Source organism: Ctenopharyngodon idella, chromosome 22 (genome assembly GCF_019924925.1).
Source record: "Ctenopharyngodon idella isolate HZGC_01 chromosome 22, HZGC01, whole genome shotgun sequence".
Classification (NCBI taxonomy): Eukaryota; Metazoa; Chordata; class Actinopteri; order Cypriniformes; family Xenocyprididae; genus Ctenopharyngodon; species Ctenopharyngodon idella.
In genome coordinates, this window is record NC_067241.1 from 8,400,602 (window position 1) to 8,417,500 (window position 16,899).

At 38.3% G+C, this 16,899-nt stretch overlaps 2 protein-coding genes across 2 annotated transcripts in view; both read left to right on the plus strand.

Annotated features, from left to right (window-relative positions):
• The window catches only part of dnah12 (dynein, axonemal, heavy chain 12), a 29,085-nt gene extending 13,301 nt beyond the window's left edge, over positions 1–15,784 (plus strand). Inside the window, 39 exon segments of the mRNA XM_051881032.1 lie at positions 76–264; positions 348–499; positions 748–886; positions 992–1,158; positions 1,247–1,502; positions 2,139–2,438; positions 2,724–2,902; positions 3,017–3,209; positions 3,573–3,734; positions 3,867–4,061; positions 4,227–4,360; positions 4,512–4,674; positions 4,844–4,924; positions 5,097–5,273; positions 5,655–5,786; positions 5,871–5,960; positions 6,045–6,185; positions 7,021–7,262; positions 7,358–7,505; positions 7,589–7,734; positions 7,845–8,059; positions 8,181–8,373; positions 8,749–8,941; positions 9,032–9,204; positions 9,291–9,431; positions 9,578–9,736; positions 9,845–9,989; positions 10,123–10,273; positions 11,135–11,388; positions 11,519–11,659; positions 11,754–11,891; positions 12,989–13,222; positions 13,313–13,501; positions 13,600–13,703; positions 13,787–13,991; positions 14,769–14,906; positions 14,997–15,088; positions 15,172–15,239; positions 15,344–15,784. Of these exon segments, the coding sequence (XP_051736992.1) occupies positions 76–264; positions 348–499; positions 748–886; positions 992–1,158; positions 1,247–1,502; positions 2,139–2,438; positions 2,724–2,902; positions 3,017–3,209; positions 3,573–3,734; positions 3,867–4,061; positions 4,227–4,360; positions 4,512–4,674; positions 4,844–4,924; positions 5,097–5,273; positions 5,655–5,786; positions 5,871–5,960; positions 6,045–6,185; positions 7,021–7,262; positions 7,358–7,505; positions 7,589–7,734; positions 7,845–8,059; positions 8,181–8,373; positions 8,749–8,941; positions 9,032–9,204; positions 9,291–9,431; positions 9,578–9,736; positions 9,845–9,989; positions 10,123–10,273; positions 11,135–11,388; positions 11,519–11,659; positions 11,754–11,891; positions 12,989–13,222; positions 13,313–13,501; positions 13,600–13,703; positions 13,787–13,991; positions 14,769–14,906; positions 14,997–15,088; positions 15,172–15,239; positions 15,344–15,537 (6,513 nt within the window). The 3' untranslated portion in view covers positions 15,538–15,784.
• Positions 15,785–16,590: 806 nt separating this feature from the next.
• Positions 16,591–16,899, plus strand: part of asb14b (ankyrin repeat and SOCS box containing 14b) — a 6,986-nt gene continuing 6,677 nt past the window's right edge. Inside the window, exon 1 of the mRNA XM_051880117.1 lies at positions 16,591–16,899. This exon is cut by the window's right edge and continues 680 nt beyond it. The gene's annotated coding sequence lies outside the window, so the exon portion shown is untranslated.

A 16,899-nucleotide genomic window follows, 5' to 3' on the forward strand; every position in this document is an offset into this window, starting at 1 on the left:
TTATTCGTTTAAAAGGTACAATATATAACTTATCAGAACACAGTTTAATGTAAACATGAATTTTGGCCCATGCAGGCAGCTTTTGCCTTTGCCCTGGTGTGGTCTGTCGGTGGTTGCTGTGATACAGACAGTCGCACTCGATTTGATCAGTTTCTGAAGGAAATTATCTCAGGAAATGCAGAGGACTACCCCATACCTGCTACTGTGTCGAGATGGGAATGTCCCTTTGACGAGAAAGGTCTTGTCTATGACTACAGTTATGAGGTTGGTATATAGTGGTTTAGTATGAGTATGAGAATTTAAGACTATATCTTTCAGAAAATGACTCGTTTTCCCTTCAAATTAAGTTCAAAGGAAAAGGACGTTGGGTACACTGGAATGAGTCGATCAGAAATGTACCATTAGGGGACAAAAATACCAAAGTACAGGATATCATTGTCCCCACAATTGACACTGTACGATACACTTATCTAATGGATCTCTGCATTCAATATGGGGTGTAAGTATTCTTTTTTTTAATGTCTTGACAAACATTAGACCAGTGGTTCTCAACCATTTTGACTTTTAAAGTATTTAAAGTTGTCCTGTGGCTCCCTTGGAAATTTGCAGAGGCCCCTAATGGGCCCTGGCCCCTTGTTTTCGAACCTTTGCATTAGACCAAATCTTTTTTTTAGCCTTGATAGTTAAGCTATAGATTTTATATTATTGCCTTCATCCAAACTCATCTTATTTTTCCATTGATCTTAGACCTCTTTTGCTCGTCGGCCCCACTGGCACTGGAAAGTCTGTTTATGTGAAAGAAAAATTGATGAACAATCTCGACAAAGACCTTTTCCTTCCCTTCTTCATCAACTTCTCAGCTCGCACCAGTGCCAGTCAGACCCAGGTAACCACTTCACAGTCACCATATTGTCAATATATTATTAAAATGAATCCACTGAATCTCTCAATGGTATTTTTCCATAACACAAACTCTCTTTCTATCCTCTAGAACATTATTATGTCCAGGCTAGACAAAAGGCGAAAGGGAGTGTATGGACCTCCCATGGGAAAGAAATGCATCATTTTTGTGGATGACATGAATATGCCAGCAAAAGAGGTTTTTGGTGCACAACCTCCAGTTGAGCTGCTTCGTCAGTATTTTGACCATGGGAACTGGTAAACAAAACTTCAGTACACTATAATCGCTATTGTCTGTCCTAGTCTTTTGATTCTTTGCTGTTATAATCAAGTCTTTATGTTGTAGGTATGATCTCAAGGACACCTCAAAAATCACACTTATGGACATACAACTGATCTCTGCGATGGGCCCCCCTGGTGGTGGGAGGAATGCAGTGACTCCTCGTTTCCTTCGCCATTTTAACATCTGCAGTATCAATTCATTCAGCGATGAGACCATGGTGCGCATTTTCTCTAATGTTGTGGCCTTTTACCTCCGGACCAATGATTTCCCACCTGACTGCTTCACGATTGGCAATCAGATAGTCACTGCAACACTTGAGGTGAGTCATGGGGTAGAAAGGCAATTAATATGTATATACTACTGTTCAAAAGTTTGGGGTTGGTAAGATATTTTAATGTTTTTGAATGAAGTCTCTTATGCTGACCAAGGCTGCATTCATTTAATCAAATATTTAGTAAAAACACTAATATTATGAGAATTTTTTTTTTTTTTAATAAAATGTAATCATTTTTCTATTTTAATATGTTTTAAAATGTAATTTATTCCAGTGATGGCTAAGCTGAATTTTCAACAGCCATTACTGCAGTGTCACATAATCCTTCAGAAATCATTTTAATATGCTGATATGGTATTCAAGAAACATTCCTATCATTACTATCAATGTTGAAAACAGCTGTGCTGTTTAAATATTTTTGTGAAAACCATGTATTTTTTTTCAGGATTTTCTGTTGAATAGAAAGTTCAGCATTTATTTGAGATAGAAATGTTTTGTAACAATGCAAACATCTTTACTGTCAATTTTGATCAAATAAATGCATCCTTGCTTAATAAACTTAAATTCTTAAAAAAGTAAAAAAAATACTCACCCTAAACTTTTGAACGGCATATATTTCCATTATATGTTTTTAGTCTCTTTTATTCCATATTGTCTAATTCTGTGTTCTATGTGAAATAGGTTTATAAAAAGGCCATAGAAAATCTCCTTCCCACTCCAGCTAAGTCTCATTACACTTTCAACCTAAGAGATTTCTCAAGAGTGGTGCAGGGCTGCCTGCTACTGAAGAAGGAATCACTTGCGAACAAGCGAACAATGATCCGGCTTTTTGTACACGAAGTTTACCGTGTCTTTTATGATCGCCTTGTGGATGACCAGGACCGAGCCTGGCTCTTCAAACTCATAAGCAATATTGTGAAGGAACATTTCAAGGAGAACTTTGAAACAGTCTTTGAACATCTTAAGGATGGTAACAAACTTGTACGTAAAAAAACAGAAATTCCCTCTTCAGAATTTCTCTTTCAGTAAATGATGCACTTAAAAATTACTTAACTATAACAATAATTTAGTATATATTATCTTAATATCAAATGCAAATTTCTAAAGTAAATGTATCTTGTTTTAAAAATATTTATATATTTTTAATGAAAAAAATGTAAAAGGACAAAAATACTCTCTTGCTTTGCAGTGATGAATATGAAGGAACTTCTGACCCTGTGAAACCAAAGATGATTCATTTTTTGTATATTTTTTTTTTTCCCTCAGCTGTGTGATGAGAATATGCGGAACTTGCTATTTGGCGATTATATGACCCCTGACGTGGATGAAAGTGAGAGGCTCTATGCAGAGGTTCCCTCTATTGAGCGTTTTGGTGAGGTGGTGGAAGCCTGTCTGGAGGAGTACAACCAAACTCACAAGAACCGCATGAACTTGGTCATATTCCGGTAACTTTTTAAAAGCTCATGATGTCACATACTGCGATTCTCCAATAAGAGGAATTGGTTTAAGAGCTCAAAGGTTTGACTATGTTGATTGATTGTCTCCCTTGTTCTGTGAAGTTACGTCCTAGAGCACCTGTCCAGGATCAGCCGTGTGTTAAAACAGCCAGGGGGAAATGCTCTGTTGGTTGGAGTTGGAGGCAGCGGCCGTCAGTCCATCACCAGACTCGCTACTTTCATGGCTAATATGACGTTGTTCCAGCCTGAGATCTCCAAAAGCTATGGCATGAATGAATGGAGAGATGATCTGAAGGTATTATATAATTCATTTGTTTTTGTTTTTTTCATTATTAACTCACCATCATGTCAATCCAAACCTGTATGCTGTTATTGTTTCCATGGAGCACAAAAGTTTTTTAATAAATCTTCACGCAGATATTTCTATACCACAACAATTTGTTGTGACCAGGGGCTGTCAAGCTACAAAAAAAAAAAGCACAAAAAATGTCATTAAAGTAATAAATACTACTTGTGTGCAATATTCCATGTGTATATTACAATATTTCTGTAGCTTGACAGCACTCGGTCACTTTGAACTGTTGTTATATGGAAAAGAGCTGTGTGAAGATTATATTAGAAGGCAAATGTGCCCACTAATGGATTTTGTATTGTCTAGCGCCTGATGAAGAATGCCGGAGTAAAGGACCAGAAAATGGTGTTCCTGCTCACTGATGCTCAGATAAAGGATGAAGCCTTTTTAGAAGATGTGGACAGCATTTTAAACACAGGAGAGGTACCAAATATTTTTGCTGTGGATGAGAAGCAAGAAATCATGGAGGTAAGATACAGACAAAGTAAATGCAAGAACTATAAAACTCTTTATTCATGTGTTGTACTGTATTGTAGGTTGTATTGTAAGAAATATTTTATTTATTTTATTTCTGTGGGTTCTTCTCTGTGTCCCCTACAGGCTGTACGACCCATTGCTCAGGCTGGGAATAAAAATTTGGACTTTAGCCCTCTGGCTCTGTTTGCTTATTTTGTGACTCGCTGCAGAGAGAACCTACATATAGTAGTGGCCTTCAGCCCAATAGGAGATGCCTTCCGAAACCGCCTCAGACAGTTCCCTTCCCTCATTAACTGCTGCACCATAGATTGGTTTCAGGTGAGGTTGGCGGGGCCAGGAAAGAGATGATTAAGCATTTTAGTAATTATGGTTGGGAAAACTAAGAATCTGATTTTTGTCATGTTATAAATATATATAATGACCAATTTTGAATATAAACCTTCTCTGAAAGTGAAGTTGAATTTCAGTTTCTGATCTCCCCAGCCATGGCCTGAAGAGGCTTTGGAGCGAGTGGCTAATAAGTTTTTGGAGACACTGGAGCTGAGTGATCTTGAGCGTCAGGAAGTCGTGCCAATCTGCAAGACCTTCCATACTTCTGCTATTGATCTGTCTCACAGGTATGATGCTTATATCAAAGCTAATATGCTCTGTTAAATAGGTAGTTCCTCCAAAAAGTAGAACACAAGCAAGCACTTTGCAATATCGAACAGTGAAGTTCACAATTATTCACTCAAGCAAGAGTAAAGTTCTTTGTGGTAATCTTTGCAGGTTTTTGTCAGAGCTGGGTCGCCATAACTATGTGACTCCTACTTCCTACTTGGAGCTCATAGCTGCCTTCAGGCTTCTTCTCACTCAAAAACGAGACAATGTTATGAGTGCTAAAAACAGATATACAAATGGACTGGACAAATTAGCTTTTGCAGAGTCTCAGGTAATGTGCTGGGAATAATGTACAGAAGAAAGTAGCAGATAATCATATCTATTCAATCCATATAATGGTGTATATAATACTAAAATGGATCTTTTTATAACCTCATATCCTTTTTAATTATGGTCAATAAGGCAGAGAAGTGTTTTTTAATGCATTTATGCTGGTTTAGGTGAGTGAAATGAAGAAGGAGCTGGTGGACTTGCAGCCTAAACTTGAGCAGGCTAAGATTGACAACACCAAAATAATGAAAGTAAGAAACATTAACGTCTGTCATACAGTACCCGTGTTTAAAACAAATGATCATTTGTTCATTTTGAGATTTACAGTGTTTCTGTTGTTCCTACTGTAGTGTTTCAGGTATTTTGCCTTAATTTTTATAAAAGTTTGCCTACATATGTTAGCTACGTGATTCTTTTCTGCAGGTGATAGAGGTTGAGTCAGTGGAGGTTGAGGCGAAAAGCAAACTTGTCCGTGCGGATGAAGAAACGGCTACTCTAAAAGCAAATGAATCCCAGGCTTTGAAGAATGAGTGTGAGAGTGACTTGGCTGAGGCCATCCCTGCACTGGAGGCTGCGCTGTCTGCCCTGGACACACTCAAGGTTAACTATGTATTTTACATACTGCTTTTCACATAGAGAAGTAGGCATTTTCAGACAACTGGAGAGTAACTGTGCTGTGTGAAGGCAGCTATAAATGTGTAAATACATGCATGGAAGACAATACCTGTGACAATTAAGTATGCAAATTAATGTAAGAATGAATACCAATCACAATTTAATATGCACTGTTGTCAGTTACATTTTGAAAGATGAACGTCAGTGTCTGGGTGATTTTCAGATTTTAATCTTATTCTGATGTATTTCATTTTTCCGTTTTAAAAAAATTAAAAAAGATAAAAATTGTACATTCAATAAATTCATGTATGATAAAAAGTTGTAAATTGTGGTTTACGTAAGATGTGGGTTGATTTGTGTTTTCAGCCGGCTGATGTGACCATTGTAAAAGCAATGAAGAACCCTCCAGCAGGAGTGAAGCTGGTGATGGCAGCGGTGTGTGTAATGAAGGACATCAAACCAGAGAAGATCAATGATCCCTCCGGAACCGGACAGAAGGTCAAAACCAAGTCTAGTCAGGTCACATGCCAAGAGCTCTCTTTGTTTTTATCTTTACCGACAGCATGGCATCTGTTTTAATAGATTCTTGACTACTGGGGTCCAAGCAAGAAGCTGCTTGGGGACATGAATTTCCTCAAAGACCTGAAGGAATATGACAAAGACAACATCCCTGTAAGTCTTAATTGTGGTGTAGGGTGCGTAGGTTGTTTTGTAATACTGTGGCTAATGTATTTTAATGATGTTGTTTTGTGATAGACTCAAGTGATGCATAAAATCCGTAGTGAGTACATGACCAACCCTGACTTTGACCCCACCAAAGTGGCCAAGGCCTCATCTGCTGCCGAGGGGCTTTGCAGATGGATCACTTCAATGGAGGTTTATGACAGAGTGGCAAAGGTTGGCAGACCCTATCTGTATCTCATACTGAGTAGTTTCCTTCTCTACAATAATTATTAGATAAATTGCCACATCACATAATATCTGATGTGAAAAGATATTGTAGAAAATATGTATTATGTGTTTTATTTCTTTCATTTTTATTTTTATTTTTCATTTTTTCATTTTTCTATTTTTATGTATAGCTTACTCTCAGTATTATTATTACATACTAATATATAGTAATGTACATATTTACACACACACACACACACACACACACAAACATTACTTAATTAATTACTCATGTCAAACTCATGAGACTTTCGTTCATCTTCGGAACACAAATGGTTCATTCTCGTATGTTACGAAGCATGTTTGAGCTTCCGGAAGTGTTTTTTTGAAACAGGTTTGGTTGAGCTTCTGTTTATGTTCATTAATCATTGTTTATATGATAATAAAAGCCTAAACTTAATCTGGTCATCATATAAAAGCAATCGAGTCTCTTCAGAAAATTTGGACTAAACCACGCAATTCATATGGATTAGTTTTACGATCTCTTTATGAACTTTTTGAAGCATCAAAGTGGTAGTCACATAGCTGTCAACGGAGTAACAGAAAGCTCTCAGATTTCATCAAAAGATCCTTATTTGTGTTCCAAAGATGAACGAAAGTCTAACCCTTTAACAAACACCATCATTATTGTATATGTACAATATTATATATTATAAATTATTGTATATTATGATATATTGTAAAATACTGTATATTTAATTATTTTTAAAAAATATATGCATACTATTTTTCTTTATTGTTTTATACCACTTGTCGAAATCATAATTCTTTTCTCTTCCAGGTGGTGGCACCTAAGAAAGCTAACCTTATTGTAGCCCAGGAATCCCTGGCCACCACCATGGCCCTGCTGAACCAGAAGAGGGCAGAGCTGAAGGAAGTCGAGGATCGTCTGGCCTCACTACAGAAGACTTTGGAGGAAAAGACTGAAGAGAAAGCTCGGCTGGAGTTCCAGGTGGACCTCTGTGCTCGCAAGCTGGAGAGAGCCGAGAAGCTTATTGGTGGTTTAGGAGGAGAAAAGTCAAGGTCTCAATTAGCTACTACCAAATCTTATAAGCCTATGTAGTTAGTTAATTCCTTTATCAGGCCAACTGAGTATGTGTTCCTGTATTTTTACACAGGTGGCTGAAAGCAGCCAATGATCTTCAGTGCACATATGATAACTTGACAGGTGATGTGCTGATATCTGCTGGTGTTATTGCTTACCTGGGAGCTTTCACTGCCAGCTTCCGCAATGACTGTACTAAAATGTGGGCCAAGCTCTGCAAGGTACTGCACTACTCCTCTCTGTTGAAAACCAGCCTTGTTTGCAAATGAATATTCAGTGCCATTTATTCAATGTTCCTACTCAGTCAAAGAAGATCCCATCCTCTGATGACTTCTCTTTAAGTAAGACGCTTGGAGATCCAATCAAGATCAGGGCCTGGAATATCGCTGGCCTACCCACTGACAGCTTCTCCATTGACAATGGTGTTATAGTGAGCAACTCCAGAAGATGGTATGACTCAACAAAGCTGAAACCTTTCAAAATTTGTGTTTGCAAATGATGACAAATCAGATTTCAGAACCAAAATGTCATGTTTTACAATCCAGTTTTCTCATTGCCAGGCCATTAATGATAGATCCGCAGGGCCAGGCTAACAAATGGGTGAAAAACTCTGAAAAAGTGCATAACCTGAATGTGATTAAGCTAACTGATGCCGACTACATGAGAACACTCGAAAACTGCATCCAGTTTGGTACTCCACTGCTGCTGGAGAACGTAGGAGAGGAGCTTGACCCCTCCTTAGAGCCGCTGCTGCTCAAACAAGTTTTCAAACAAGGTCTTTTACTTAAACCTAAAACAATAATTTATTTTAGAGAGTTATTTTTTTGAATACTTGATTCATTTTACTCTCAAAGAGGGGTTGGAAATCAAAGTGAGTTCCTGCCTTGTTTTTGCAGGGGGTGTGGACTGTATCAGATTGGGCGAGAGTGTGATTGAGTATTCGACTGACTTCCGCTTTTACATCACTACAAAGCTGAGGAACCCTCATTACCTGCCTGAACTAGCTACCAAAGTTTGCCTTCTGAACTTCATGATTACACCAGAAGGCCTTGAAGACCAGCTGCTTGGCATTGTGGTAGCAAAAGAGAGGTGATTAAAAATTTAAAAAAGGGGGCATTATTTTCAATGTTTTTCACAAATTAATATATTCTCATTACTGTTATGCAGAAATAGTGCATGATCTTATTTATATAGAATGTATATTTCATGAATGTGCTTCTTGTATTAGATTCTGTGTTTATAGAAATCATCATTTAGAATAATGGCAATTACGAAAAAAGTAGGAAAAATGTCCAGATGCTTTATGGGAATGACTTAATAGTCATGAAAATCTTAGTGGTACTAAAAATTAGATTAAATTTCTTAATGCAAAACATAATTTCTGATTTTATTCTTTTGATTTACTAAGGAATATGATTCAGAATTAGTGTCCCTCTATGATATTCCACTTCTGTTTTCCCTCAGACCTGAATTAGAGGAGGAGAGAAATGCCCTGATCCTTCAGTCTGCAGCCAATAAGAAGCAGCTTAAGGAGATCGAGGACCAAATCCTGGAGACTTTGCAGTCCTCAGAGGGGAACATCCTGGAAGACGAGAGTGCCATCCAGATCTTGGATGCTGCCAAGATCATGTCTAATGAGATTACTAAGAAACAGCAGGTATAGTGCATCAAAGAGCTGGTTTAGAAGAAAGCCCTTTATTAATGCCATGATAGTTTCTAGTTCAACCTCCTTGCTGTGAACTTTCAGATTGCAGAGAAGACTGAGATTGAAATAGCCGAGTCGAGAGAGGGCTACAGAGCCATCGCTAAGCACTCCTCCATCCTCTTCTTCAGTATTGCAGACCTGGCCAACATTGACCCCATGTATCAATACTCTCTCAACTGGTTTGTCAACCTTTATGTCAACTCCATACTTGACAGGTGGGGAATAACTACACATGAGTTTACAAATTATGCATCAATCATTTTTCTTTGCATTTCACTTATTGTGCATATGTATTCTACAGCAACAAATCAAAGAATCTAGAGAAGAGACTCAGATACCTGACTGATCATTTCACCTATAACCTGTACTGCAATGTGTGCCGTTCTCTCTTTGAGAAGGACAAACTCCTCTTCTCGTTCCTGCTCTGTTCTAACTTACTGCTGTAAGTTCAAACAAATCAAGCTTTGATACAGTCCTGAATGCAGCCTTGTCATATTACTGTCATATTACTGTCAGATTTCGTAGTAGTATGATGAAATTTATGTCCAAAAAGAATATGGTGTTAATTGAATCTTGAATCTTTCTTAGAGCTAAGGGGGAGATTGAGTACTCTGAATTTATGTTCCTGCTTACTGGGGGTGTTGGCCTTCAAAATAACGTCTCCAACCCTGATCCAAACTGGCTGCCTGATAAGAGCTGGGATGAGATCTGCCGGGCCAGTGATCTTCCTGCCCTTCAGGACCTTAAGTATGAAGTCTCTGCCATGCCATCTGAAATGACTGAAATGTTACATTTGCATGTTATATCAGGTTTTGCACAGCTCATAATATGACGCATTTCTTTGGCTAAATATAGGGAGAGCTTCATTAAGAGTCCTGAGAGTTTCCTGCCCATTTATGACAATAAGGAGCCATACAACACAGCTTTGCCCAAGCCCTGGTGTGATAAACTCAACGAACTTCAAAAAATGATCATTTACCGATGCCTTAGGCCTGATAAAGTGAGTTCTCATTGAGTTTAAAATTGACTTGTTCTTATCATAGTTCATTAAAAAGTAATAAAGGTAGAGTATCACATCACTCACCGGAACATTTTTCCAGTTATTTTAATTTTACTTTATCCTTTCTTTAAAGATTGAGCCAGCAATCAGCAAATTTGTGACTGACAAACTGGGAAAGAGATTTGTTGAACCACCTCCGTTTGACCTCAGTAAGAGCTACTGTGACTCCAACTGCACCATTCCCCTGGTGTTCGTTCTCTCTCCTGGAGCAGATCCTATGGCTAGTGAGTTTTTAATCACTCCAGTTTAAATAGGACAACACATTTCTCTCATTTAGAGTGTGCTTAATTTTCTGCTTAACATACCTAGGGAAAACACTTTAGGCTGGAATACACAACACAACTTTTCCAACCGCAAGCCCTTGGCCCAAGGCCGTAACCTTGTCTTCAACATTGGGGGGGGGACCATGATTTTTTTCATGGTGGGGCGGGGGATGTTATTGTTTTTTTTTGTTTGTTTGTTTTTTTAATTAAAAGTAATTAATTATATAAAAAGGATTTTAGGGAATAACGAAAAAGAAATAAGAATGGTAAAAGTTCCAGGTCTAATGTAATTATTAAGTTATCAGTTTAAACTGTTTGCAAATAATATTTTTTAAAAATATATTCACTCTTATTTGAATGTCTGATATGTCAAAAACGCAAAATGTTTCTTGTCTCATCACATTCAGTTATTAATTACGTTAATCATATCATATTAATCAAATAATAACGTTTCCAATTCAAAACGGCAAAAACAGACATTAAAAACAGCAAGACATGACCAAAGACATCTATCTGATGCATATGTAACAGACAATTAGTAAATAGCGCAGACGGAATGCAGGATGTGCGTGAACATCTCCTTCTTCTTTCTTCAGTTTACAGAAGTTATTATTTCACAGATAGAAAAGACATCTTTGTGTTTATAGCACAGGTTATTTGATTACGTCTAGTAAAATCATAATTAGTTCTCTTAAAATCAAGTAGGTTTGGCAACCCCTGGTGGGGGTGTATAATATCTATTTTTTAATATCAAGGTGTTAAACCTGTTAAACACATTTAAGTCAAATACTACATTAAAACACTGTTTTGATTTTTCCTTAGGTCTGCTGAAATTTGCCAATGATAAGAACATGGGTGGTTCCCAATTTAAATCCATCTCTCTGGGACAAGGCCAGGGTCCCATAGCAGTGAAGATGATCCGCTCAGCCATGAAGGAGGGCACCTGGGTGTGCTTGCAGAACTGCCACCTGGCCGTTTCCTGGATGTCCACTCTGGAGAAGATCTGTGAGGACCTCTCCCCAGACACATGCCATCCAAACTTCCGTCTTTGGCTTACCAGCTACCCATCACCCATGGTACACATACTGTACACTCTTGAGTAGACAATTGTTTTCTTTCCTTTGAACTATAATTATTGTCAAATCAGTACTTTATGTTCCTGTATATTGAAAGACGTAATTGATGATGAGTTGTCTGCTCTGACAGTTTCCAGTGACCATCTTGCAGAATGGAGTGAAGATGACTAATGAGCCTCCCACTGGCTTGAGGTTAAATCTGTTGCAGTCGTATCTTTCTGACCCCATCTCTGACCCTGAGTTTTTTGCAGCCTGTCCTAACAAAGAGCTAGTGAGTACATTAACTGTTTGCAGTCTTATGCTGACTCTTCCTCATGTTTTGGATATTCAGTAAGAGTATTTTATTACTGACTGCTGTTGTGTAGGTCTGGGAGAAGCTCTTGTACGGGGTTTGCTTCTTCCATGCTCTTGTCCAAGAGAGGAAAAAGTTTGGGCCACTGGGATGGAACATTCCTTATGGATTTAACGAGTCGGATCTGCGTATTAGTATCAGACAGCTGCAGGTAAAGTACCTGAATTCTCACCACATTTCCACCACATTATTTAATGTGTTTAATAGCACTCTGGTGGAAATTAAAATTGTTTAATTAATGAACTCCTTTATCTTTCTAAGGCAAATTTCATAGCAAGCATTTTATTCATCCTAAATACATTTAAATAATATGTCGTGAAATTTCTGGGTATTTTGGATTTTTTGAAAAACCTACTTTTACGAACTAGTTACAAACCAGTGCAGCAAGATTCTCTGGAGTCTGATTGTCAATATTTTTTTTTTTTAAAAATTGAAATTCCGATTCACGGTCCCTAAGGGCCGCCAAAATGTTTGAGGTGGGTGAAGCCACTTTTACTAAAATGGCTATAACTCGTGAACGTAATGAGATATTTTCACCAAACTCAGCACACCTATGTAAGAGCTCATTCTGTGGTCGCATGAAAAAGGACTCTGCGACTGGCCACTTGGTGGCGCTATAACAGGAAAAAAACCTGAAAACAGCTATAACTACTTCACCGTTAGTCCGAGTGAAAATTGCCATGCAGCGTCTTTGTCCCAGGGGCCACTATTGTCTACGAGGACATTGACACATCTCGAAAAACATGTTCACCGTCGGCCACTGAAGTTTGAGCAGCTATCAGACAAGGTTAACGGAGGCCAATCGGAACGAAAACTCGCTGGGCCTAGAGGCCTGTGAGAAATTCTAAAGAAATCGACCACCGGGGGGCGCCTTCGCATTTTTCACGTGTGTAAAGCATCGTGTATCGCGCGTTTTTTCGCATATGCCCACGACATTCGTACCACATGGTAGAACTCCTCACCGCTGTCCATCGAATTGTTCAAATAATCGGAGATAATTTCAAAAACCAACTTTGGGTTTTTGGCTCAACCTCAAGAACTCTTAAAAAGCTTTAAAAAACATACATTTTCAATGGTAAATTGCCTGTATTGGCTGTAAATGGTCTTTTCCTTTTATAATTTAAGTGGTTACATGCTTACTAAATAAAATGTAAAATCTTTTCGCACAAGTGCTTAAATTCCTTAAAATGCTTGAACCCCGATAATTGCTGCTTGCAGCTGTATTTATATTTACTTTCTGTTCCTCAGCTCTTTGTGAATGAGTACCAGGAGGTTCCCTTTGAGGCCATCACGTATCTGACTGGAGAGTGCAACTACGGAGGACGTGTAACAGATGACTGGGACCGTCGCCTCCTCATGACAATCCTCGCTGACTTCTACAACAAAGACATTATTGACCACCCACGCTACTCCTTCTCCCCCAGTGGCAATTATTATGCACCTCCAAAGTCAATCTATGAAGACTATGTGGAGTTTATCAAGGTACAACTTTGTTATGATAGCTGCTGACCTCGGACTAAATTCAAACTCACTGAAAACAATGACATATAATGCACTTCTTATGCTCCACAGAACCTGCCTTTTAACCAGCATCCCGAGGTGTTTGGCATGCATGAGAATGTGGACATCTCCAAAGACCTTCAACAGACAAAACTACTATTTGATTCCCTCATCCTGACCCAGGGTGGTGGCTCAAAGGGAGGGGGCGGCTCTGGCGGGGATACCACTCTACTGGACATTGCTAATGACATCCTGTCTAAAGTAACTCATTATTCATAAGATTAGAAATTGTTATTGGGATAAAAAGTTATTTGCATATGTGCCAGTGATTTATTGACGTTCTGATTTCGGTCATGCAGCTTCCGGGTAATTTTGACATTGAGTCTGCCCTTGTCAAATTCCCTGTGTGTTATGAGGAGAGCATGAATACAGTGCTTGTGCAGGAGATGCAGCGGTATAACAAGTGAGTCCTCAGAGCTCAATAGAAACAATTCTTTATATGTGAAGATGTTTATACTATAATTTCTGTGTACTTTCTTCTCTCAGTTTGAGCAGTACTATACGTGTGAGTCTGCAGAACCTGATAAAGGCCATTAAGGGGCTGGTGGTGATGGATGCAGAGCTAGAGGCTGTAGCCGGTAGTCTGCTGGTGGGGAAAGTGCCAGAAAAGTGGGCCAAATGCTCCTATCCCAGTCTCAAGCCACTGGGCAGCTATGTCAACGACTTCCTAGCCAGACTCAAATTTCTACAGGTCAGTGACCACGTACAGACAACTCCTCGCAGAGACAAAATTTTTTTTGTAATTTTTGCAGAAAAATACTGTAAAAATGCTACAGTAAAAACATGGTAATTGGTTAACTGTAAGTTACCTGTAAATGGTTTAACATCACATTCTATTTAATTTTACTGTAAAATACTGTCAAATTTAGGGTTTTTGCAAATAAAAACTATGAATTACCATATAATTTACGGTAAAAAAAAAAAAAAAAAAACATTCCCAGAAGTCCTTGCATTACACATCACATATGATTGCATTTTTTAAAAAATAATTTAGTTTCTTCTCATTTTTGTTCTTAATTTTTGTTCATCTCATCTACATTACCTCAATAATGTACATAAGTGTGTTTTGTGTTACATTTTGTTATTTAGATAATGTTTATTGCATTATTTTTAGTGTCATGTGTGTTACTCTGATGGTGTTTTTTAATTGCGAACGGACCGAGGGTCAACCCACACCCCACCCCCCGGAACGTGATCGCTTTCTATTGTGTCACCTGTATTATTGTGGTGGTTATCGGTACATTTTAAAATTAAAAGGCAGATTTTGGTAGTTAACGTAGATATATTAACATTATATTACCTAATGAAATATACTTTTTTTTAAAAAAAATATTAAGCAGCAAAACGGTTTTCAACGTATTTCACAATATTACAGTATTTATTGTATTTTTGATCAAATCAAGTAAATTGAATTGAAAAACTATTATTTGTCTTTGTTAATGTGTCTCTGTGTCATATTCTTTTCCAGGACTGGTACGACTCCCAGAAGCCCCATGTATTCTGGTTGTCTGGGTTTTTCTTCACTCAGGCTTTCATAACAGGAGCCTTGCAGAACTACGCCAGGAAGTACTCCATCCCCATTGACCTGCTTGGCTTTAATTACGAGGTATCATCTGCTGCAACTGTCTTTAGGCTGAGAGTACTTTCATCAGAAAGAGAAGATTTGAGAGCAACATTTTGTTCTTTATTGCTTCAGGTTCTGCCATTCGACACCTCCGACTCATCTCCTGACGATGGAGTCTACATTCATGGCCTTTTCCTGGATGGAGCTCGGTGGGATAAAAAAAGGCAAGAGAAGCTTACATGGCAGGAAGATGCTGGAAATAATTGTTTTTGAGCTATATTTTCATGAAATGTGTTGTTCCTTGCAGTGGAGTGTTGGCCGAACAGTATCCCAAAGTTTTATTTGATGCAGTCCCTATCATCTGGATTAAACCAAGTAAGATAATAAATGTTATGTATTGATATATTACGTACGTCTATATCTATCACTTCATGCTTTTGTTGTTACTTGCTCAGCAACCTCTCTAAACCTGTTTTTAGCGGACAAGAGGGGCATGGAACACCCCAACAGCATCTATGTGTGTCCCCTCTACAAGACCAGTGAGCGTAAAGGTACACTGTCCACCACTGGCCATTCAACCAACTTTGTCATCAGCATGACGCTCCCTACCAGCAAGCGTCCTCAGCACTGGATAAAGAGAGGCGTGGCTTTGCTATGTCAACTAGATGATTGACACCGAACCCCTTTGACTTCTGAACCAGCACTTTATTTACTGTTCTCACACATGGCTTTTATGATTTTCCACTGTGTCCATTAAAAATATTATCTCAGCAAATATTTTTGATCAACACATCATAATTCTATACGATTGTCCTCTTTACATGTGTTTTTCAAGTACATCTAGAATATCTACATTGATCTTTTATTCCAGGAGATCCAGACAGGTAAAAATATTTTTCAGTATAGAATTTGAATAAGGTCTAAAGAACACTTTCAGTCAGGTAATATTAATATATTTGTTGTAGTCTTCTGCACTTTCCATAATGAAAACATTATGGACATATTGTATTGAAAGATATACTTGTTCTGCGGCTCAAATCTACTGTGACTATTTTAAACAAATGCAACTTTCACAAGGATATTTTAATATTATTTATTAGGATATATTATATTATGCATAATTATAAAACAATTCAGTAGAGAAATACGCTTTAAACATAAAACATTTCTTCATGATACAGTCTATATTAAAATATTTATTCTATGATTTAACTTTTTTAACTGTAGTTAGTGTGCTGTTTGAGCATAAAAATGTCTGCAAAGTTACAATGCTCAAAGTTCAATGCAAAGGGAGATATTTTCTTTTACAGAAATCGCTTTTTAAGGACTACAACAAACGGCTGGTAGGGACTACAATGAGCTTCTCTTTGGGTTGGTGACATCTCTAACCCCAAAATTTACATAAACCCTGCCCCTGAGAACACGCAAATGAGGGGGCGAGGTCATGTTGGGCTGCTTTCGGGAAGAGGAAGAGTTGTAGTAGAGTGTTGTTGCTATGCCGTCATTTTACGGCGGACAGCTTCACAAACGAGGGTCAATTCAATGCTGGATTTACACAAAAGTTTAACATGATGGCACATGCTAGTCGGTGAGTTCAATCAACTCACCAGCGACTACATAAATTTATCCACTAACCATTCAGAAACGTCCAGTTGCATTCTAAAAGTTGTTCATTCTTCCTGAGTCTATCCATCAGTATCCGACTCCGGATTGAATAATGTAGAGCTGAACACCGTTACTGACGATCGTCATTTTGGCTGCGTGAGATTCTCCAGCTTTGTTGTTGTTGAGCAACTGAAGCACGAGCTGTTAAAGCTCCGCCCTTTTCTGGAAAGGGGGCCGGGAGCAGCAGCTCATTTGCATTTAAAGGGACACACAAAAATGACGTGTTTTTCCTCACACCCAAATAGGGGGAAATTTGACAAGCTATAATAAATGATCTGTGGGGTATTTTGAGCTGAAACTTCACAGACACATTCTGGGGTCACCAGAGACCTATTTTAACTCTTGTGAAAAGGGGCATAATAGATCCCCT